The sequence below is a fragment of the Acromyrmex echinatior genome, chromosome 10, assembly GCF_024713525.1.
Source record: "Acromyrmex echinatior isolate Ae372 chromosome 10, ASM2471352v2, whole genome shotgun sequence".
NCBI classification, from domain to species: domain Eukaryota; kingdom Metazoa; phylum Arthropoda; class Insecta; order Hymenoptera; family Formicidae; genus Acromyrmex; species Acromyrmex echinatior.
The window spans coordinates 13,019,682-13,044,402 of record NC_141861.1 but is presented as its reverse complement, the minus strand read 5'-3'; the positions used below and the strand labels follow the sequence as shown (position 1 = coordinate 13,044,402).

At 34.7% G+C, this 24,721-nt stretch overlaps 1 protein-coding gene across 4 annotated transcripts in view; it reads right to left on the bottom strand.

The window, feature by feature from the left end:
* The window catches only part of Gdh (glutamate dehydrogenase, mitochondrial), a 121,542-nt gene that overhangs the window by 5,766 nt on the left and 91,055 nt on the right, over positions 1–24,721 (bottom strand). For 2 of the 4 annotated variants that reach the window (XM_087410747.1, XM_087410749.1), the window contains exons 4-6: positions 14,685–14,842; positions 14,425–14,580; positions 9,625–9,835 (exon numbers count right to left, since the gene is read on the bottom strand). In XM_087410747.1, coding sequence (XP_087266873.1) covers positions 9,625–9,835; positions 14,425–14,580; positions 14,685–14,842 — 525 coding nt within the window. Of the gene's footprint in view, positions 1–8,571; positions 9,054–9,206; positions 9,238–9,624; positions 9,836–14,424; positions 14,581–14,684; positions 14,843–24,721 lie in introns of those variants that run through there. The other 2 variants (XR_015546512.1, XM_087410748.1) reach the window with 2 other exon arrangements.

The window sequence follows — 24,721 nt, the reverse complement described above, 5'->3', positions numbered from 1 at the left end:
ACACAAAGAAAAGAAAGCGGTATAGATGACGTGTATGGTATTTATTTACACAAAGATGATGTTTGGCAATAAACTTTTCGACGTGGATGAGGCAGACATAATTATCGATGGCTGATACGATACGCTGGTACACGTGGTCTTTACGAGTTGATTTTCAAGAGAATTCCCGAATTCTCCTCTATACGGAAGACGATATACACAAGTACAAGAGCATACTGCTGGCGACGAACGTACATAAACACAAGCACCATTCGCAGGGTCGAGTATTGAGTAATAGGAGATACAAGTACAAACACATAATTGCGCCGTTGATGTCGATCACGCCCAAGAAACAGAAGAAATCTGGAAAGGGATTACTTCACGCAATGACGCTGAACGACAGTGCGATCGATTACGTACACTGGGACGATCCCAACGAACTGTGGATCGTCTACGATTGGACGCTTCGCGTTGTTGACCGAGCGGGCAACAACGCTCACGACAACGAGATGCTGTCGATCATCGAGGAACTTCGCGAAACCAGTTTCATTATAAATTAAATTGCGTATGCATAAAATGGATCAATCGAGTTATGTCAATCGAGTATCATTGAGAAAAAAATTTTCTTTGTTTTCTGTATCATGCGCCGAATAATGAAAAAGAAATCTGATGAAAAGAGAAAAAAAATTAGCTCCGAGAGATAATCGACTCGTCGAAGAAATGCACGCTCCGGTGAAAAGAAATTTTCCGCGAAGACGCATCATAGTCCGGATGATGATCTGTGGCAGGCTGACATCGTCGAGATGCACCCATATTCGCGTTTCAACGGAGGCCATCACTACATACTCACCGTCATTGATGTATTGAGCAAGTATGCGTGGGCCATACCGCTCAAGAGTAAAGGTGGAAGCGAGACAGCTGAAGCTATCAGCTGGATAATTCAAAAGAGCAAAAGATGTCCAAAAAATCTACAGACCGATGTAGGAAAAGAATTTTACAACGTTGACGTGCAACGGCTCTTGAAAAACAACATCATTATTCAGCGTACTGTAATGAAGGCATCGGTCGTCGAGCGATTCAATCACACATTAAAAAACGATATGTGGAAGATGTTTATACTTAACGGAAACACTATAAGTGGATCAATGCGCTGTTGCAGCTTGTATCAGATTATAACACGCGCAAGCATCGAATGATCGATATGCGATCCGCCGATGTTACTCCCGCGATCGCTGAAAAACTTTTGGCCACAGCAAAGATCGCGGGTCCGGCGAAATTCAAAATAGGTGATTCAGTACGTGTGAGCAAATAAAACCGTCTTCGAGAAGAGTTATACACCAAATTGGACCACCGAGGTGTTTAAAATTGCTAAAGTGCAGCATACTGATCCCGTAACCTCTCTACTGGACGACTATCGCGGAAAATTTATCTCTAGAGCATTCTATGAACATGAGTTATATCTTATCCGGACGTATATCTCGTGGAGAAAGTATCGCGCAAGAGAGGAGACGAGGTTTACGTAAAATGGTTGGGATTCGATGGATCGCACAATTCATGAAATACACAAGGATAGTTTAATCGCAAAATTATATTTTCATAAAAAATGTATTTATTTTAAATATAAATATATATATATATATAAAGTATATGAAATAGAATACATAAGATATATAAAATGTTTATTATTTATACTCATCTTTTTCAATTTAATATATAACAAAAAATCTTTATTTTTTACTATAAATGTAATACTATATACGATAATTATTTAGGGTTATATATTTCGATAATATAATACATTTTAATAATATACAATTACATTACACGATCTTTTTTTTTACAAAGGTATTCGATAATGTCCCCATGGTAATGTTTTGATTGAATTCGGTATGACGTATCATTTGTCGTCATACGGAATCAGAGCGATTTTCGTTTCAAATATCGTATATACTTGATGTAATTTTGATTTTATGCATTACTGTTGACGCATCATTTCAATTTCATCGTTTAAACATCGGGCGTAATCATCGAACGTTATAGTTCATGTTACGATGTTACTTTGGACACCTTTCACCTTTTTAGTGCCCTTTTTACTATTTACCCTCAACACATACATTTTCTCTCTGAGTTCAACGAATTCAGTCAATATTGCGCTATTATTTTCATCCTTCATTAAGCCTGGTCTTTTTTATTCGCAAGTCATATACATTATTGATAGAATAATCACTCTTGTCGACACCTAGTAATATCATTTGTTTTCATCACATTTGATGCGATATATGAGGCTATCAGTGTCTGTATACATAATTTCATATTTTTTGCGATACAGTGATAACATATATTCGTGATGAAATTCATATAAACAGACCTTCGATATATCGAGTATACATATTCCTACGTAGATCAGTTTGTTGAACTTCAATTCAAGTTTACAAATTTCAATTACTCTCAAATTTTCAGAAAATACATTTCTGCTGTGAAAATTCGGCTTCACGATCATTGCCTCTGCGCCATATCGTCCATCCCATTGTGTTAATAATTTTATATCAATATGATTGCGCACGTTCTCTATGGTTTTGTCGAATATTGCATTATTCATTAACTTAAATAAATTTTTCTCAAAATCATTCTTCGCAAGCGTTCTAAATTTTGTATTAAGATTATTTTATATTGTTCAATCGCGAAGCCATGAATGTGCGATGATTGTGCGAATTGCAATATGCGATGAATTTTTGTTACATGAAGACCATGACGCATGCACTGCTGCAAGTTGCGATAATGTATAACGTAACATTTTTTGTCATACACAGTCGCTAAAAGTTTATTCTGCTGCTTGCCAGGTGGTTTATCACGCGTTGGACAAAATGACAAGTCAAAGTGCTCGTCGTACAGATGCTCCGGATATTCTATGTCGACCTCAAGAACATAATCTGTAAGCGAATCCTGAGCAATCGCGCTAACGTTAAAGTCCAAAACATTTTCATCGAAATTTGGCGTATAGTAGTGGTCGACACATCGCCCATCCGTATAGATTATTAACATCGAAGTATATCAAGTACGTAGAAGATTGCGACGGGTCGTACGATTGCATATATTTGTTATTGGCGTGTACCTACTGGAACATTGACTAAGACCACCGCGTATACCGCGTTCGATAAACATCACCATATCGATGTCAGTAAATAGTTAGAAATTTATGCATGTATGTTTCAGCATAGCATACCACATAAAACCTGGTACAATATAATAATACGCAGGGTCGAGATACGTAACTTGAGACGTAGGTCGTAACTTTCAATACATTTATTGCGAAAATTTTCGAATATGTCGGCTAACAGCAACATGTCTGTTTTTAAATATAGATCGCTGTATTCACCCAAGGTTTGAACAGAGAACTGTTGCCAAATGGTGTGCGCGTAATCACTTTCGGATACAGTGTCACTGGTCAAGGAACTGTAGAATGATTCGCGCGATGATAAACGCATATCCTGCATCTTGTCAGCGCAATCAATATATTCGTATGGAAAAATCCCTTTTCGTGTAACTCAAAGTCTTCTTTGGACAAATTTTGAAATTCGTATTGTAAAATTCGAAGTTCATTTTTATTAAGAAAAGATACTAATTTGTCGAGACTGATACTTAAAAATTTATAAAAATGAATCGTAATTTTATGTTATTTCGCGAATTTGATCTTTCAGCGGTATCTGTAACATTTCTTGTAAATGATATATATTTTTTCGTTGTTATTGGTAATAATTCTATATTGCCTTCATATGCTGTAGTTATTTCTTTGATAATAAAATGTGAATCATAGCCTGATAAATTATGGAAAACTATGGGAATAAAATATGAGTTTTTATAATTTAAATTGCAATTTTTGAATGTACAGGACCCCTATAACGACCGGTTAAACGGCAATAACCGCTTACTCGATTATTATCTAGCGCGAAAGACTTTTCGCACACGTGACAATGCATCGCGCTGCGCAATGTCGCCCACTTCGCTCGACAAAGTTTCCATGAGGACATTAGCTGCTAACATTTTTTTACGCAATGTGTTAGACTTCTCAGTTTTTCGACGATCCAAGAAATACAATCCAGATCGCGACGAAATCAATATTTTGATAGCGAATCGTCGTACGAACAGTGCACGTAGTATCCTATGCTAAATACTTGATGATGATGTTGATACGTGCGCGTAGGTGCTTTCTGATCGCTATCAGTTTTCTCGAGGATGCATTCTACATCAGCGTAAATGACAAATGGAACTCGTTCCTTCCTATTACAGTTGTTAAACCTCAACCACTTGTCGTCGTCACTCAGTAGTCAGATAGTGCAATCTATCCGTCGGCAATCTACCATGTGTGACTGCAATCTCTCGTTGGAATGAAAATAATGTAAACAACTGAAAATCCAAATAAATAATGTTAATTTTTTTTTTTTAAAGAATTTGCTTTTATTAATCATACACTTACCGATCGCAAAGGTACTTTTGACCGTGATGTTTACTCAATTGCGAGCTCATGAGACAGATTTTTGATCCATACGAAATGGCTCACATTGTCGTCTCACGAATCTTGCAAATAGTATAATAATCTTGCGAATATAGTAAATTGACATGTTTCTCCTTTCTGTCGTCAACGAGTCGTATCGAGAGAACGTTTAGCGTTTTCTGTCCGTCAATACCGTATACATTAATGGACACGTTGAGACGTTCGAAATTTCGTTACGTCTTTTAACATTATAGGAAATTCTATATTTTGAAAATTCAGCACCATCGTATAGTGTGGGTAGGAAGATTCACGATCCGCGTTTCTTTCGGCTGAGTACAGAACGGCGACCACGCGAAGCATGCTTATAAAATGTTTTTGTCCATCGATCGCACGTTAATCACCGCTCTCTTTATTATTATCTTTCGCGACACTTCGAAGCGACATTCCCATGCGCATTGAATTACACTTATTGATATTTATTGTAAGATTCATGATTCGTGACAACACTCACCCACTGACTCACTCACACGTTCTTGAAACTCTTCGAGAGATGCCAACGTAGATTCGATGACGTGCCACTCACGCAAGTTCGATGTTTTGAAAGAGTTCATAGTTTTTAGTATTAATACTTTTATTGGTACGTTTATCACCTGTCGTAAATTCGCCGTTAAATATCGTGTTCACTTTTTCACAGTTGTGTCTTTCTATTGTGTCTTACACTCGCTCGAGCACTACACTGCTGATGTCTTCTAAAAACCGTCGAGGCTCAATATAGTCTGCGTTAATTACTGGTTAAAATTCGATTTTCAAACGCTGTATCGATCTCTCGTCAAACAAAAGATTTTTCTAGGTTATTATCACTGTTATTGCTAGTGCTCGCGTAATCATCACCAAAATGCAGAAATCATCTTTCTAATGGAATCTTGAGTCGTGTAATTGTAGCGATTAGAGATTGTCTTGTATCCAATGGAGAGCCATAGACGCTTGACATTGACGATTGCATTTTTCAAGCTATTTAATAAATTCATTGCACTTTTCTATCCACGCGAAACACTCCTTCGAGGTAGCAATTTGACTGAAATCTCGATCCATGTTTATAACGATTTACTAACAGTAAGACGAGTTCGCTTTCATAGATTTCAACGTATTATAATCTGGCACATTTCTAGACCGAATTTATTTTTGTCTGTAACTCTCTTTTTTCAGAGTAGAGCATTATACGCTCATTTTATAAGTATGCTTCAAAAAAACGCTTCACCTTCATAAAAATTTATGAAAATACAATTCTATCGAGTTTCACTTATATTTACTCTTTTAGTAACCTTGAAATACATATAACAAAAACATGTTTGATTGTCATGTACCCTCCTCAAAAAAAGGATAAACAATCGAGGCTCTTTTATCAAGGGAGAGAGACATTGCGTTTCAATATCATCGATTTCGATAGCAATCAGATGTTGGCACTCAATCGATTAATTATGAAACTTAGTTATATTTATTTAAAATAATTAATAAATGTTGTTTCTAAAAAAATTATTACGCCATATCTTGGTCGAAAAATGGTTGGAATATACCAGGTGTATGCATAGTTTTTTCCGGTTTTTTGGTAAAAAAAAAACACGTAATTTTCAAGGGAAATTAATTTTTTTTTATTCAAAATATTGGCCATCGGCTTCTACACATTTCGCCCATCTTTCAGGTAATTTATGAATACCATACCAGAAAAACTGCTTGTCTTTTGCGGCAAACCATTCGTCGAGTCATTTTCCAACTTCCTCGAAATTGCGAAAGTGCTGCTCTGCGAGCGCGTGCCCCATTAATGCGAAGAAGTGATAGTCAGATGGCGCCAGGTCTGGGGAGTACGGCGGGTGCGGAAGGATGTCCCATCCAAGCGATTTCAAGGTGTCTTTCACTGGTTCTGCTGTGTGAGACGGCGCATTTGTCGTGTAACAAAATCACTTTGCCATGTCTTCTGGCCCATTTCGGTCGTCTTTCGATTAATGCGTGGTTTAAATTAATCATTTGTTGGCGATAGCGTTGTATATTAACGGTTTCGCCGGGCTTCAAGAGTTCATAATACACAATACTGCTCTGGTCCTACCAGACACAGAGCATGGTCTTCTTGTCGAAGCGATTTGGCCTTGGTGTTGATGGACCGGCTTCGCCAGGTGAAAGCCACGATTTTTTCCGCTTCGGGTTTTCAAAATAAATCCATTTTTCGTCACCCGTCACAATTCGATGCAAAAATGATTTCCTTTCGTAGCATTGAAGCAGCATTTCACAAGTGACTTTGCGATTTTCCATTTGACGTTCATTCAAATTGTGTGGGACCCATTTACCGAGTTTATTGATCTTTCCCATTGCTCGTAAACGTCTGCTGATTGTTTCTTGTGATACATGTAATGCTTCTGCTAATTGCCGTTGAGTTTGAGTTGGGTTTTCATCCAATAACTCCTGCAATTGCTCGTCTTCGCATTTTTGTGGTCTACCAGAGCGCTCACTGTCTTTCACATTGAAATCACCATTTTTAAATTGTCGAAACCATGTCTCACATGTTCTAATTGATGGAGCGTGTTCACCATATGTTTCTACCAGCAAACGATGACTTTCAACAGCCTTTTTCTTTTGATTAAATAAAAAAAGCAATGCGTGCCGCAAATGTTCTTTTTCAGGCACAAAACTCGACATGATCACTGAACGATAAAACAAAGACGCTAGTTTTTGGCGGACTCAACTTGTGTGTGTTTGTAGTTAAATGTCAGACGAACAAAATGGCGTATGTGTCAAATTAATACGCTGCGTACTTTTCGCTAGCGCCATCTCTTAGTTAAACCGGAAAAAACTTATGCATACACCTGGTATACCGACGAATAGCCTTTGTAATACTTTTCATTTTATAATAATTTTTTGTATTGTTTTTTTTGTTCTTAACAATATTCCCTTTTTTATGATGTTTTTTATTGTCTTGTACGTGACTGCAGTCCTCAAAATCTGTGATGTTTTATTGCCATTCCGCATGACGTCATATCCTCACCTCCGAAGAATCCCCCGCGCCCCGCATTCTCCTTGGAGCTCCCGAGTTAGAATTCCCACTGCATTACTACAGTTCACTTTGGAAATAGGGGATGATAAAATAAATTTTTTAGATACTACTATTATGATAGATGAAAGCTGAATTAAATTCGATTGATATGAGAAACCAATCTTTTCAGGGAGATTCTTAAATTTTTACTCTCAACTCTGATGTCTAATATTGTTCCCAAAAAAGAGAACAATATTAGACCTAGTGAACAGGGCATTTTTTTTCTTGCATCCGGAATTCCATGAAAAAAATAAATAAATTTCATCATTAATATATTAATAGAAAATGATTATCCCGTGGAATTTATCATGAAAAAACGATGAAAAATAGGATAGAATATCTTATAAAAAAAAAACAATCTGCAAATAAAAATGAATAAAAAACCTAACAATGTGACAACAAAAAAATAAATGATTCAGCATTCCATATGTACAGGGGATATTTCGGAAAATTTTGCAAACCAATATTAGGTGTAGTAAAAAGAAATCCATTATTTTTCCAATAGATGGCTTTAAGTAATCTGTATCATGCGTAGACGAGATACAGATTATTAAAGCCATCTATTGGAAAAATAATGGATTTTTTTTTACTACACCTAATATTATTTTAGCAATAAAACAATTTAATTAATTTTATATAGTAAAGTTATTTATTTTGATGATTTTCTTTGGGCATTAACCTTTAATTGGATGTAATCTTCAGTTGGAAATCATATCCATTTGAAAATTTTTTATAAGTGTTTAACGCCCAAAATTGAGGGTATTTTTTCGTAAAAAATTTCCGAAAAATTCATGAACATTCTCAATAATAGCGTATATAGAATTTCATTTTTTAGTTTTAATATTAGGTGTTGGAATTAATTCGTAGCGTTTTACAAGTGATGGGAAGTACTTTCATTAATGTATTTTTTAATGCTCATGTGAAATAAATAACATTCTTTCATTAAAAACGCTACGAATTAATTCCAACACCTAATAAATTAAGTAGATTCATTAGAATACAAAGATTCGTTGCCAAATTTACAAAAAAGAAACGTTGTATATAAAATGAATTGTAAGGATACTAAGGTGATACATCCTATGTGGGGAGAAAGCTAAAAACTAAGGTTTCTTAGAGAGTTTCTTTAAGATTTTTATCTGAACCACATACGTAGAAATTCACTCTTCCACTCGGTTATCACTGAACATAGTCACGAATTTGATTGGGATATGTTGAGAATTATTATAAGAAGTGCATCATATCTAAAATGATATATTAAGCAACAATCTGATGGTCTTAATTTGCAAAACGACACTGAAGATTTAGATCACACTTACGTTGATGTTCTGAACAAAATGTAAATCAGCCTTTATATTATTTTTATTGTTATTTTTATTTGTTATCGTCTTGATTTGTGATCCCGCTCTTGATCACGAGAAATGTTTTACTCATTGTATGTCTGATCTTGTAAGATAACTAACAAATGAATTTTCTTCAAATATATTTTAATAACTGACGATTCTGTAAAGATATTTTGTCGTGTATAATGGTTCACTGGCTATGAGGTAAGCAGAAAAAAATTTTTTTGTTTGTTTGCTATTCAACGGTATCTAATAAATAAAATCTATATAAATAGAAAATTGAAAAATATTTCCAATGAGCCGGGTAACTTACTTTGGACAGCATGGCCATTTTCTGCATCTTTCTGAAATTTTGTGTACTGCTGAGCCAGGAATATGACCAACATATAAAATCGCATAAACGTAACAACATTGCATAAATCTTATATTATTTCTATGGTAGGAATTAGTTTTAAGTATATTTAAGATTTGCTGAAGTATATATAAGATTGGCTAAAATATATAGCCGAAACGTACGGAACTTTTGTAATAATTTTCAAAATTTTTGTAATCCTAAATTATTAAAAGTTTTAGAATTATTATAATAGAATATTGCGCATTGTTTATTACGCCGATCTCAAATTGCTTCTTGATTAGTACGAATTTTATTAATTATCACTTATTCATACTCGTAATAATATAATCTTTTCATTATTATTATTTTAATTAATTAAATTTGTCATCTAACGTACCTAAGAGATGATAATTAGATTCCTTTTCGTATTTGAAAGTTAGACGGCCATACGATACGTGATTCAAGTTCTTCAACCACTCAAAGAACGAAACTGTGACACCACCAGCGTTAATGTACAAATCCGGGATTACAAGGATATTCCTATCGACCAGAATCTTATCCGCAGCAGGAGTAGTCGGTCCATTAGCAGCCTCTGCAATAATCTTTGCCTTCAAAAATATAATTTAATTATCATCTTTTGATTACCGTCTAAGGTCATTTAAAATTTCAGATTAATTATAATATTGTCATTTCATAAAATTAATGTAATAAATTATAGATCAACTCAGTTATTCATCAATCATTTTTTAAATAATATATAAAATATATATGAAATAAAAACACTTCCAAGAAATTAATTAAAAATCATTAAATAATTTTAATGTTTGGTAATTCAATTAATTCAATATAAATACAATATTATTTAATATAACATCTATCTTCAAATCGATAACAGCTGACATATACTGATAATATACTGACTATAAATTATAAAAAGTCACGAAAAGTCTCAAAAGGCCAACAAATTAAATACCGCCAATACCAACGAAAGATGGTAAATGGGCAAGAGATAGTACGGAAAAAGCAAAAATATTTGTAGAATATTTGGAAGATATTTTCAGTCCAAATAACGTGGAAGGAAAAGTAAACAATGAAGGACACAAGAGAGAGCAGGAGTACGAGCAAGTACGAAAGATTGAGGGAATCAAAGAAGAAGAAATAAAATTGGTCACTCCTAAAAAAAAGTGGCTAGAATAATTAAAATAAATATTAAACCTAAAAAAAGCATCTGGCTTTGATCTTATCACAGGAGAAATACTCACACTCAACTTTCTCGAAAAAGAATAATTAAATTGACGTATCTTATTAATGTTTCGTATAGATTAAAATATGTTCCCAAACTATAAAAAATAGCAGACGTAATAATGATTTCTAAATCAAATAAATCACCCAATGAAATTAAGTCATACAGACCTATCTTATTATTACCAATAATATCAAAAGTTTTTAAGAAACTAATATTTAATCAAATAAAACTACTAATTGATAACTCAGGATACCTGAGCATCAGTTTGGTTTTCGCGAAGGACACTCAACAATTGATTAAGTACACAGAATAATCAATACTATTGAAAAAAAAATCAGTTCAGAAGTCTTCTTAGATGTAGCCTATGCGTTTGACAAGATCTGGCACAAAGGACTTAAATTTAGGGATGTTTTTCCAATGTTACTCCCTACTTGAATCATATAAAGGAATGATACTTTAGAATTAAACAAGATGAAGCTTATTTGGAACTGAAAGAAATAAGAGGGAAGTGTACTGGATCCGATGCTGTACTTGCTCTATATTAGGATATTCCCAAAGTAAAAAATATGGTTGTTGCCACATTCGCAGATGACACAGCCATCTTGTCAGTAGGCAACAATATATATATATACAGGGTTGGCCATATTCGACGGAAAGATCTGGCAACACTGTAACTTTTGACAGAGATATTAGATCGAGTAACGACGTTTCCCATGATTGAAAAAAAAACATCTTTCCGTCGAATATGGTCAACCCTGTGTATATATATATATATTGTGACGTGACTTTTCCGTCCATCACAAAGGCCGCACGGCCTGACCAAACAGTGCAATCTCGCGTCCTGAGTCCTTCCACATTTTAGGGGGCGGACGCATCTGCGCTTTTTCTGCGACATTATTTGCGTGTCTCGCGCGTTTCGCGTTACCGTTTTCGTTTCTTTTTTGTGTGAATTTCCGTACCGAGTTATAGAGGCTGGCGACTCTGGCGACTCTGGCCGGCGCGATCTGGACAGATTGACGCCGCCTCATCGTGAAGAGAGAAGAAGAAGGATGGCCAGGAATGGAAGTTGAGTAACGACTCCTGCCAACGGATTCGCCGGGGCGCACGACACTTTGTCCCCCGGGCCACACGCAGGTGATATCATTCATTACGCCCTTTTGCTGTTACAAGACATCTTCTATCGCATCATCTTCCAGACCTCAGGCGGAACGAGGATTGGAATGGCAGGAGGAGAGTGGCCACTCTACGCCCAAGGACGGCGAGAGTCCCGAGTAGGCACCGAGGCCACGAGGCAGCCCGAGCAGGCACCGAGGCCACGAGGCAGCCCGAGAAGATCCTGCGGCCTCTCGAATTTCGCACGCCAGAACATGCGACACAGGCATGACGCGGTTCCCGCGATTAATGGAACCGCGGAGTCACGCGTCAATAAGGCACGATAAGGCCCACTCGCGGGAATAATGAGTCCTGCGTGCCCCCGGGAGAATCAGCGCCCGGCACTTGTGCTGTGACCAGCGAAGTGGGTGTATGTGGAAGGACGCAGGACATAAAAGAAGAGATAACAATCGAGCGAGCAAGGAGGACCAGGACGAGCACCAGCGGGAGGTCACGGTGAGACGAACGTCACAAACTGTAAAGTCGTCGGTTTCCGAATCCGGGAGACACGATCTTATCGCAATTTTATCGGGCCAATTGTAGGGAATGCACGAGGCATTGCCGTACATTACATTTCCGTGGAACTCGAGTACACGTGTCGCCTCCCGGGATGGCCAATCATAGTCGGGGAAATTCTATTGCATCCACCAAGACCATAGCCTCGTCATTCATTGTATGGTAAGCTTTTGTCGCGGGTCATGTTTTGTATCGTAACGTGTCGACGTACTGTAATATTGGCGTGTATCCTGTCGTTTCAGAAGCTTGTAGCGTAAGGTCTGCATATCTATTAGAACGTCGGCACTCTGTGTCATAGCAATTAATGATAATTTATTATAGTAATTAATAATTGTGCGTATTCTATCGTATCGAGATTGTGTAGTGTCGAGTTAACGTATATTCTGTCTTTCTCTGAACCTCGGCTGAATGGCACGAAGTCCCGCGAGCGCTCACGAGGTCACGCCATGTTTACGCTACAATCATTGTCGAATTCCATCGTATTTTTGAGGCGGCGAAGTATATCTTATTCGTATAATTCGGGAGAGTATCCCTGTGTGGCGTGAATTCGTGCCGCGGAAATCTAACGAAATTGATATGTCTAGCGTAAAGCATCGGGGCCTGTGTGAAGTCGCTATCGCACTCGATTAGAGCTATCGTCACGATTTTGTCGGCAGATGTAAATGTCGAAGACTTATTCAATATACTTGTTATCTTTGCTATTGTTAATTCGGATATGCTTTATTGCCATCCCTGCTCACTCCTCCAAAACGATCTGATATCCTCGACTACGAACCGCCCCCTCTGCCATTTCCGAGGCTGAGCTACGGTGGTTGAGAGCTCGTCGACATTCACAGCTCGTTAGAATATTGCATAAAGAAAATATCGCGTAATTTCAAGAAAGAGTGGCACGCTCGCTCGTGCCTGGCGCCCAACATTGTTTTGCGATTGTGTGTCGCCCTTAAGAACGGCCGCGTGAAGACGCATTTCTGTCGCGTTTCGTTTAATGTCACCCGATTGCATAAGACCTTAGCTGTGAATGCGCGACGAAGTTGCGCCACGCTCGTGAGTGCGGTTGCAATATATATATATATATATATATATATATATATATAGGGTGTCTTTTAAGATGGGTCGGGGCCACATTGGGGGCGGAGAATGGATCAAAGGAAACAAAAAATTCTTATACCATTTTGAGATATTCGCTGTAGTTTTTGAATTACGAAAGAAAATGTCTAAGCCAATATGCGGTTAAGCCGCGCTGCGCGAATAGGACGGCCCACACTCGAGCGGCGACGAAGCGCTTTTTCCCCCTCTCTGCGCGCCGCCGCCGCTGCCGCATGGCTTAGATATTTTCTTTTCTAATTCAAAAACTAGCGAATATCTCAAAATGGTATAAGAATTTTTTATTTCCTTTGATCCATTCTCCGCCCCCAATGTAGCCCCGACCCATCTTAAGAGACCCTGTATATATAATTTATACTATATTAAAGAGACTACAAATAAACTACAAGGAGCAATAAACAAGATCAGTAACTGGATAAATCAAATTAAATAAAAATAGGTCTATATATATAGGTAAACTTTACTAATAGAAAAATAAAACAACTACCAATTAAATAAGATCAAAATCCCTCTCAATATGACAAAATATCTAGGGATGAATCTTGACGCCAAACTGCGTTGGAATGAACATATTAAGAAGAAAGTAGAAGAACTTAGAACTAAATACAAAAAGATGTATTGACTAATAGGAAGAAATTCACAACTGACAAATACACAATAAACTGCTACTATATAAGCAGATACTGAAATCAATTTGGATATTCAACTGGGTTAAACGAGTAATTTAAAAAGAATCCAAACATTTCAAAACAAAGTTCTCAGAAACATTGTTAGTGCCCCTTGGTACACGCGCAACGACGACTTCCATAGAGATTTAGAAGTGGAAACAGTCGTTGTTGAGACTAAAAGAATTGCACAAAAACACAAGAAAAGATTACAGGACCATTCTAATATAGAAGAGCATGGGACCAAAGTGGATTAATTAAAAAACTCAAGAGGGTGAAACCCTTCGAATTGATCGATACGTAGTAGAAATTTATGAGTGTTAAATTATAAGATATTCTCAATGGAGAAATCTTAATATATATGAACATGAAGCAGATTAGGTAAAAAATGCCTTGGCATTTAATTAAAAAAAAAAATATATCTATCTGATATACCTGTAGATGAACAATTATGAAACCAGTATATTAACAATTATAACATACAGAAATAAGTTTTACGTGCAGTAATCTTTACCTGGATACATCCCGCATTCTCTTTGGTAATTACTTTCTCTATGGCAGCAGGTATAAATATATCACACGGCTCATACATGAGATTTTCACCTTTATATGGCTCGGCCCCAGGGAAACCAACGATAGTACCTGTTTCTATACGGTACTCCTCCAATTCCTGAAATGCATAAAAATATTAAACAAAAAAAGTTTTGTCATCAATTCTGTCATATAATCATACAAAGATTTAAGATAGTTATGCTAGAGACAACAGTCACGTACCTTTGGATCGATGCCTTCTGAATTACAAATAGATCCATCGTGTTCGATTACTCCTATACATGCAGCGCCCGCGCGATGTAAATAACGCATAGTGTGCAAACCCACGTTACCAAAACCTTGAAGAATAAATGTTTTGCCTCCCCAGCCGGGCGTAGTACCTGCACATTATCATAATCCTTTATTTATGCGTTTATTTAAACTTTTTAAAATATTGACACACCATAATATGATATTAGATCACAGATACATTTAAAACCTTCTTACAATTAGTAAAATAATAGCGCTTTTAATACGACTGAAGAAGATTATAATATTTATATAATTATATAATGTTATATTACATATATTGTAATTTATAAATAACTAATTCAATATAATACAAAGACGTATGAAATGCCATACCACCTAATTATACTATGGAACAAACTTTTGACCCTTTTTTGCTACATGAGTGTAAATAGTTATTTTATAGACGTTGTGGCGGCTTTATCAACCGCACAGGTAACCCAACGTATTACCATGATATACCGGCACCTATTAACCCGGTTATCATGATGAAAGGGACTGATATAGTATGCTCATTTTAGGCAAACCATGCTCTTTTTGCGAGTTGAAATACCGTTCAGGTATACTCAAACCTGCTAACTGCGAAGAAATAAATGATGTTACTACGATTGATATATGTCCTTTTCTCTCTTCGTTTCAAAGTAATAACATAAACTGTCAAGCAAGTGCCAAACGTGATTTCAAGAATTTATTAGAGTACGTATTATAAAATTATTCAAAATGGATTCCTATTGGAATTATTCAATTATTCCTTAAATTTATATTGTGTTTTCTAGGAAAAAAGGAATAATTCCGTAGGTGCTCTGAGAATTCCGCTGAGCTATACGTATAAGTATTGTTGGTAGTGGTATACGTATAAGTATTGTTGTTACAACAAAAATTGTACTATTTATTTATTTATATTTATATATTGATATATATATATATATATATATATATATATTTTAATAATAATAATATTTTAATAATAAGAAACTGATAACTAATATGAAAAAAAAAATGCATTCCATCTGATTCCTAGATAAATAAATAAATATATAAATATATAAATATAATAAAAAAAAAAAATATATATATATTGATTATATTTATATATTTATATATTTATTCATTTATCTGGGAAAAAATGTTTTACATATAATTGTATATCTCGAATTTAAATGTCTAAACTCCGGGAACGTGTAGAGCAGTGCTCGCAAAGATTTGCACATTTCGGGCTGATTCCGGCGAGTGATCCACCGCTCGAGGCTCTACGACCGAGCCGCCGACTATTCACATGATGCTCTGGATCAAGAGCGTCCCTATACTGGAAATATACTGGAAGCGCATCTTTCGCCAAATTATTGTTAAAACACGCTTTTTATTAAATAATTTATATCTATTAATATAAAATTTTCTATCGTAAATTTTATAATATTCTATAATTTATTCATTGTTCTTCAGTGATATACTTATATCTTAATGTAGTTTTCTAATACATTACATAATTATAATAATGAACATTTGTTTGCGAAGCAAATGTTTTTAAAATATATTTTTATAAAAGTTTTATTAATATGTAGCCAAAATGCATTAATCTAATAGATGTAGCTTAAAATATTATACATTAATCTTTATTTTAATAATCTTGGTCGAATTACCCCGGTTCCAGGGCTAGTTGAATCAGATGGAATGCATTTTTTTTTTTATATTAGTTATCAGTTTCTTATTATTATTGTAAAATATATTATTATTAAAATATTATTATTATTATTAAAATATTTTTATTATTAAAATATTATTAAAATATTATTATTAAAATATTATTAAATAGTCAAATGTATGTAGTAACTGGTGTAGAATTCATTTTTTCGATAAGTCTCTTAATTTTGTTTGTTCGAAAAATTCGAAACTGAAAAATGAGTCTATCAGTCCCGGTCTCCTCTAATGGTTTTACAGCAAGATTATTCAAAATGCAAGCAGGAGGCAACAGGCTTCTATGAAATTTGTTCAAATAAAGCTTACAAATGAATTCAATATGAATATTTTGTTCTGTTACGTAGGCTATCAGGTGTTTCCAAAAAGGTATACTATTTTCCTTAACTTCTCAAGCTTACAAACGTCTCTATTCACACATAATTTTTCGCATGAGATATAAGGGAGACATAGTAGATCCAACAATCGCTTTTTTATAACTTTAAACGCTTCGTAATTTTGCGAGAAAATCTTTTCCTCGTCCAAACTAACATTCGTTAAATTTCTTGAATAACATCTTGCTTTATTCTTTAAATCATTGAACATTTTAAGCAATTTATCCATATTGACAAATCTCAAAGCTGAAAACAACTGACGAAACTTTTTATAATTGCCTATCAATTTGTAGATATTTTCTCGAATATTCCTCATGAAAGGAAAATGAGGCGATAAAGTGCTTATTGTTGCAATATATGACTTGCACAGATTAGGATTTGCATGGCATTCCAGAAGATGTCCTAATCTGATACTCGCATGTGAAATGGAACAATATTAAAATATGGTTGCGTTCATGAGAGTGGATGATGGAGAGTCTCATTCTTTAATTTCAGTATATTCATACAATCCGCATCATGACCCAGATTTTGACGGGTCATGGGTGCTTTGAGGCCTACCTTTTTGAGATAGCGTAACGCGTCGCCGATTTATGCGCATTGTCATACATACTGCGGATACGGCGATGCACACGCTGTGGTTTTGCCCATCTTGGGCCGCGGAGAGGATGTCACTTTTTGAGCGGTTGGGGTTCGATGTCTTTGACAGGATATATAGCTCCATTGTCAGGGCGGTTATGTGCTCCCCTGCGTGTTGGACAGCCTTCGCGGATTTCTGCGAGGCTACATCAACTGAGACGTAATGCTTTATAACAGGTCAGCTTTATAACAGGTTGCGATAATGACCATCAGTACACATCCACTAGAAGTCTGTACATATATCTTTTTATCTCTTTATCCAGTTTAAAACCGTTCTCTTTTAAATATATATATATATATATATATATATATATATATATACTTGTCACTTTGTAATTATAACATTGATTCAATTGCGCTCGAAACGCCGTTTGTTATTTTCAATTTGTCTTTCTTTATAATTATATGCTTTGGATAGCCTTTTCATCATATTTCGGTAACTTTTACTTAATTTTATTCCTTTTTTCAATCTGAAATTATTACTTATTAACATAGACTTGCGGCGTACGATAGTTGTCTTCCCACTACATTTCCTGCAACCTTCGGAAGTAGCAATCACCTATCTCACGTTAAGAAATTATTATTATATAAAAATGAAATAGGGAATTCAATTCCGATGACGCTGACCGTGACATATATAGTCAAGATAATGACCCTTATTGACCATCGAAGGATAATTCATCTCCGATGACCTTGACCCTTTCATACATTATGAAGATCATCATACCGAACAATCTTCGAAAAATTGTAGCAGTCACCCATCACGCATTACAAAGCTATCTAAAAAAATTAAAATGATCCTAACTCATATTAAACTCACGACCCTGAATGACCATCGGACACTTTCAGCAGACGAAGATGAGAAAGGACGAAAGAAAGTTAGATGGGGCGAAAAAGAGAGGGGTAGAGGTAGGGGAGGTGAAGGGGAGGGATGGAGTTGGTCGAAGTTGGGGGAAATGTGAGTGAAAGGTGAGAGAGAAGAGAGCATGTGACTGCGGACGGAGGAGGAGGAGGGAGGGGAGGAGGAGAAAGAAGAGGAGGAAGAGGAAGAGGAAGAGGAAGAGGAAGAAGACTTTATTTTTACGAAAATCATCACTTTTTGACCGCTTGTATGGCTTGACCGATTTTTATTTCTTTTGATCCAAATTACTCGTGGCGATGCCGCCTTTTAGGATATATTATGATTCAAAATTTTTTATATTTTAGTAATTCTATACCCCCAAAAAATGAACTTTGGTGACTCGGTATAAGAGACTTATAGTGTCTTTTTTTTTTAACATGGCCGGAGACATTACCATCTCCTGAATAATAACATAGAGAAAGAAGAATGGAGAAGATATTTTAAGAAGTTATTGGACGAGACGGATGGAGACCAAGAAATGCAACACAACTGGAGATCGAGGAGAAAGAGAAATTGAAGAAGGAGGAAATAAAAAGAGCGGTAAAAGTAAGAAAAACATCAGGATGTTTGGATGGAATCCCAATGGAAGCAGAAATATGTTGGATTGGAAAAGGGTTATGAAGGAAGTTGATGAATTTGCTACAAAAGATATGAAAAAAAGGTACGTTTCCACAAGAATGGAAAGAAAGCATTGTCGTTCTGTAGTACAAAAGTGATGATGAGAGTAGGGTAACAAATTACAGGAGAATTCACTCCTGTACACAGCTTACAAGATATATGCTGAGGTCCTAAGGAACAGAGGCTTGAGAAGGAGGTAGAAATAAAAAACCTAGTTTCAGAAAATCAAGCAGGATTTAGAAGAGGAAAATCAACGATGGATAACATCTTTGTACTGACGCGCTTGATACAAAGAGATAGTAATAAGTAGAGCCCGAATTATTCATCGACCGACGTACCAGTCAACCATAGCGCGTTCCTCATGATTCTCCCTATTGCCATTCGCCCGAAGCCGTGGCGAGCGACGGCGCCACGGAGGTGAGGAATGCGATAATAGGGAGAACTAGCTACGGTTGATGCGATCTCAGAACTTTAATCCGGGCTCTAGTAGAGTATAGAGAGAAAAGGGAGAAAAATATACATGATATTCATGAATCTGAAGGCGACTTTTGATAAAGTGAACAGAGGCAAGTTATAGGACACTTTAAGAAAGAAAGGAATAAGTGAGATTCTAGTAAAGGGGATAAAAAAAATATATGACGGTATAGAGGTATAGAGTGAAAGTAAGGACGAGGCAAAGATACGGAGAAGTTTTGGACAAGAAAAGGAATAAGGCAGGGATGTGTAATGAGTCCACTCCTTTTCAATTTGTATATAGCAGATTTAGATAAAGAGCTAGAAAAAAAGAGATATGTGGAAAAGTTCTTAAAAGTAGGAAGAAATAGAATATAGTCCTTGATATATGCAAATGATATTGTGTTTGTGGTTAAAAGTAGAAAGATATTACAAGATATGATCTTTCAGGAAACTTTCAGGAGATTTTTGGAAGATTGAAAATTAGAATTGTATACAGAAAAAACAAAAATAATGGTAGATAATAAGAGAGGAAGGGAGAGAAAAGAAAAATGGAAATGGGCAGGAAAGGAAATAGAAAAGGTTTAGGAATTTAAAATATTTAGGTTTTACATTGAGAGGTGAGTATAACGAGCACATAAAAGAGATTGGAAAGAAAGCAAAAATGGCAGTAAGGAAAGTATAGGGTTTAGGAAAAAGAATATGCAGGAAAGATTTTAAGAGGAGCTGATTATTTAAATGCAGAGTGTAATGTCAATGTGGTGGTGAAGTCTGATACGTAACCTAACATGTATACAACACATATATGACCTATATATGTTTAGATCGAAGATCCTCTAACACCGCACACGCGCATGAATTCAGTACATGGTTTTGGGAGTCATATATCCGAGAAAAGTTAGCGGTCTATTGTATAGTATAGAAATCTGTGGTTTAAATCCCTTGGAAAGTGTATAAGATATAACAGTATTTACTGATGCATTGCTAGCGCCTCTTATGTCGCCAAAAATATCAAAAGGATATTGGAGTTTCTTAAAACGAAATCGCGAAAGTTGCACACATCAGAACTTTGCATCGCAATATTTTCGTGTAGAGCATGCAGAGAAAAAAAACATAAAAATACTATCATGATATATTTCGAGTAGAAGCTATCGGTTGAGCCTATTTAGAACTTGATTGGTTCAGTCCTTACTAAGATCCAATAATCGTGGTTTGGAAAACGGATCGCATAAAGATACACAATCATACGCTATGCTATCACTGCGCGTACTCTTAGCGTAAGACACTAGCACATCTCCTGACTTTTGCCAACGGATTCATGTTCAACAAGTAAAAATATGTTGGATATGATTATTACCATACATAATGAAAGAAAAAATTAATTTTATCGAACAAAGTTGAACATGAGAAAAGAATAGTATCTATTTACAAATTTTTATATTTTGAAAACAAAAAATCATATTAAACTGAACTCGAACGCATTTTAAAATTAAAAATTGATACTTTGATAAAGCATTCATGAAATTAAGCAAAAATTAACTATACCTTTAAAATCGTTGTTTTTTGCCTTTTTGAAATCATTTTATTCTAAATTGTGACGTAATAACCAACTTTTGTCAACAGATTTGTATTCAACATGTAAAAATACGTCAGAAATGACTATTTACACTCATGTTGCAAAATAGTATTTATTTCTTAGTATTATCTCATTAAAACTGTACTTGTGGAATATCAAATTGTTTTACATGAACATATTTTGTATTTCGTAAAAATTGTTAGAAGTAGTATCATGATTCGGAATTGAGAGAAAGTGAGAGTGTTCACATCAGTTTATGAAATGAACAGTAACTACAATGAACAGTAACTTAATGTGTTGAGTAAAAAGTGAAAATATTGTTTTTCGCGGAAACAAAAAATGCGATAAAAATTCAAAAACGTTTCCGTCCACATCATGCAATTATATCATTATCTAAAGATTTAAAAAATAATCAGACATAATGGCGCGTTTTCAAAAGGTTGTAAGACAAAACGATCATATTAAATGTTATTCATTAAAGATAATTTTCCAATCTTTAAAAATTAATTTTGTACCAGTTCTCTTAATTTTCTTCAAAATACATGTAAGTAAGGTGTGTGAGTCCCCAGAGTGGGAAAAATTACTTTTCAAACGTAACGCGTTACCGTTACTTAAAAGTAACGATAAAAAATCGTTATTTTCCGTTACTTTTTTTTGTAATTATGGAGACTATTCACCAATTTTGATGAAATTAGGATCATTCGACGCGTTTTTGCACGAAATGAACGAATCTAGCAGAAAAATAAGTATTGCTCTGTTCGACGAATCGAGAATATTAATGGTTAAAATTGATGACTATTGAGGTAAAGAAATCTGTCAGATTCATTCATTTCGTGCACGAACGCGTCAAATGACCCTAATTTTCAAAATCGATGAATAAGCCTGTCTTCTGCATAACTACACTTTTTTAAAACAGGCTTCTAAGACAGAATGCTAAGACAGAATATATATTAAATATAAGATATTTAGAAAGATATTCATCTTTGAACACTTTTATTAATATTTTACATATTTATGTTTAATTCTGTGGTATTTTATTATATAATAGATATTTTAATTTTTAGTATTCTTATGCTAAAGTGAGGATATTGAATGAAACAAAAACAGGCAAAAAGTTTTTCGTTTATTTAGTTTTTTTTACCTATAATCTTGTCCGTGATGGCCGTGAGCTATAGAAAAGTAACGAGAGTAACGGGGTCAATTTCGTTATTCAATAAATAAATTTTTACGTTGTTACTTTTTCGTCACTAATAAAAAAAAAGTAACGGCGTTACAAAATTATTATCAAAAAAAAGTAACGAAAATGTAACGTCGTTACAAGTAATGCATTACTTCCCAATCCTGAGTAAATGTTACATGTAAAGTAAATTTGATATAGCATCTCACGTGCATTTCACATACCATCCCATATTTCACAAACTAGTGTGTGCGTCTTCACCATAAACGTAAGATAGATCCAACATCCATATACTTTTCTATAGTATATGCTGGATTTGGCAGAACGGTGCAAGAGAAAATATCGGAGCAATCTATCCTTCTCTGCGCACGCATCTTGACATTTATATAACTGAAAAAAATAAAATAAGATATAAAAATAAGGGTAATACTCAAGAATTCTATCTTCCTCACAGATTTGGATGAGATTAAAGCAAAAAATATTTATCTCAGTAAACAAGAATGGGTTAAAATAGATTGAAATTTTTTGAATGCGTACTTTAAATCATGAAAATGGATTGAAATGAATTGATTGAATTGAAATAGATTGAAATGGATGGGATCCGAGCTGACACTAGTTTAATATTCGAAAAAAAAAAATTATTTATATTTAAGGCTTATAAATTTTATTCCTAAGATATTTATAATAATTATATCTGAAATTAACTTATATTAAAAAACGCACCTTAATGGGATTCGAACTTGAGACCTCTGGATTATGAATTTTTTACCTGCTACATCACTTCTTCAATTAAAAAAGAGTATCGAAGTATGTTATTCATTGTGTACTTCAATTATAACCAGTTAATCTAGCGCACGAAATTACATGAATATAATAAAAATATCATCATTTAACAAATATAATGAAATATAAACAATTTACATTACTATAAGACGATATTGGGCATTGAGTAAAAAACGGATAACCTAATCTCGCTTGGCCGGTCTTGCGCCACAATCAGAATAATATTCGGGATGTGCTCGGTTTGATTTGCCAGTATTTAACATCGATCATTCATTTTATTTCTAATCAAAAAGAAATAAAGAACATAACTAAATTATTTTTATGTTATAAGATTTTTTTGAACTTAGTTGGATTAAAATGAAGAATTTCGTAATTTCATAATTTTGAATAAATTAAGTAGCATTTATGGTTCATTTTTAAATAAAAACTTTTTTTATTCAATTGGAAAAAAAAACTGCATTTCCTATTTAGAATTTTGAATTGTGCAGTATTCACGATGCACAGAAATGGCTGATATTATTTTTAGATTCAATTGAATTAAAAAACTGCATTTTCTATTCACAATTTTGAATTGACTAATATTATTTAATGTACACAAAATACCATATTATTTTTAGATTGAAAAGCATAGAGATATACTCCATGCTATTCCTATAAATGAATATAAATGCATTCAAAATTGAAAAGAATTCATTTTAACATTTATGAATACGTATTTCTGAAAATCTGAATCCATTTTAATCTATTTCAATCTATTCTCGTTTGCTGGGTATTCTGGCCTAACTTACATGTTCTCATGCTCTATACCATCGATGTGACAGATTTTCTAATCTAAATAGTCATTAACTTCAATGATTAATATTACGGTTTACGGAGCAGAGCGTTACTTTGTTTTGCCAGATTCGTTTATTTCGTGCAAAACCACATCGAATGAGTAATTTTGTTAAAATCGGTGACAAAGATAGAATTCTTGAGTATTATCAAAGTTTACTGTCAAGATGCACGCGTAGAAAATAGATTGCTTCAATATTTTGCCTCTCGCATCGTTCTGCTAAACTCAGGTATATATAACTAATGCTGAGTCTATCTTATATGTCTATGGTCTTCATCTTCAATTAATTCTGACTTATAATGTCACAGACTTCTATAAATAGACTGTCAACTTTGCCGCCATGTTAGAAGACAGACGTAGGGTAGCGCCATGTTTAATTTCACATACTCGCATATGTATAAATCACATGAAAAATCATTGCTTAGTTCGTATCGTATACTCACAGATAGAATGCATACATATGTATACAAGAAACAAAACAAGATAGCTCGAAATCTGGTTCATCTCTTTCTATCACATTGAGTTAGCAGTTTATTTACAAAAGTCTGTATGGTCACATCTAACAAAATTTCAATGAAGTATATACAGAATTCACTCACAGAACTTAAAAACCCGATACCTACAAATACAATTTTAATATAATAATTAAATGTCTTTTCATGCATTCTATTAGGTGTACAAATAAGTTTCCGCCGTTTGACAAAAGATGGCGCCACTAGCAAGCTATGGTTAAAATTGTCTGATGTAAAACATTATATCGTAAGGTTGGACATCTGTCAACAACATAACCTTGAAATACTAGCGATTTTGTATCAGCATCATATTTCTTTTTGTGCGAAAATGCGAGTTTTGAGCTAAATAAGCGTCATTTGCGGAAACTTTTGATTTACTTCTTTAATTTGAAGAAATCTGCAGCTGAGGTTCAT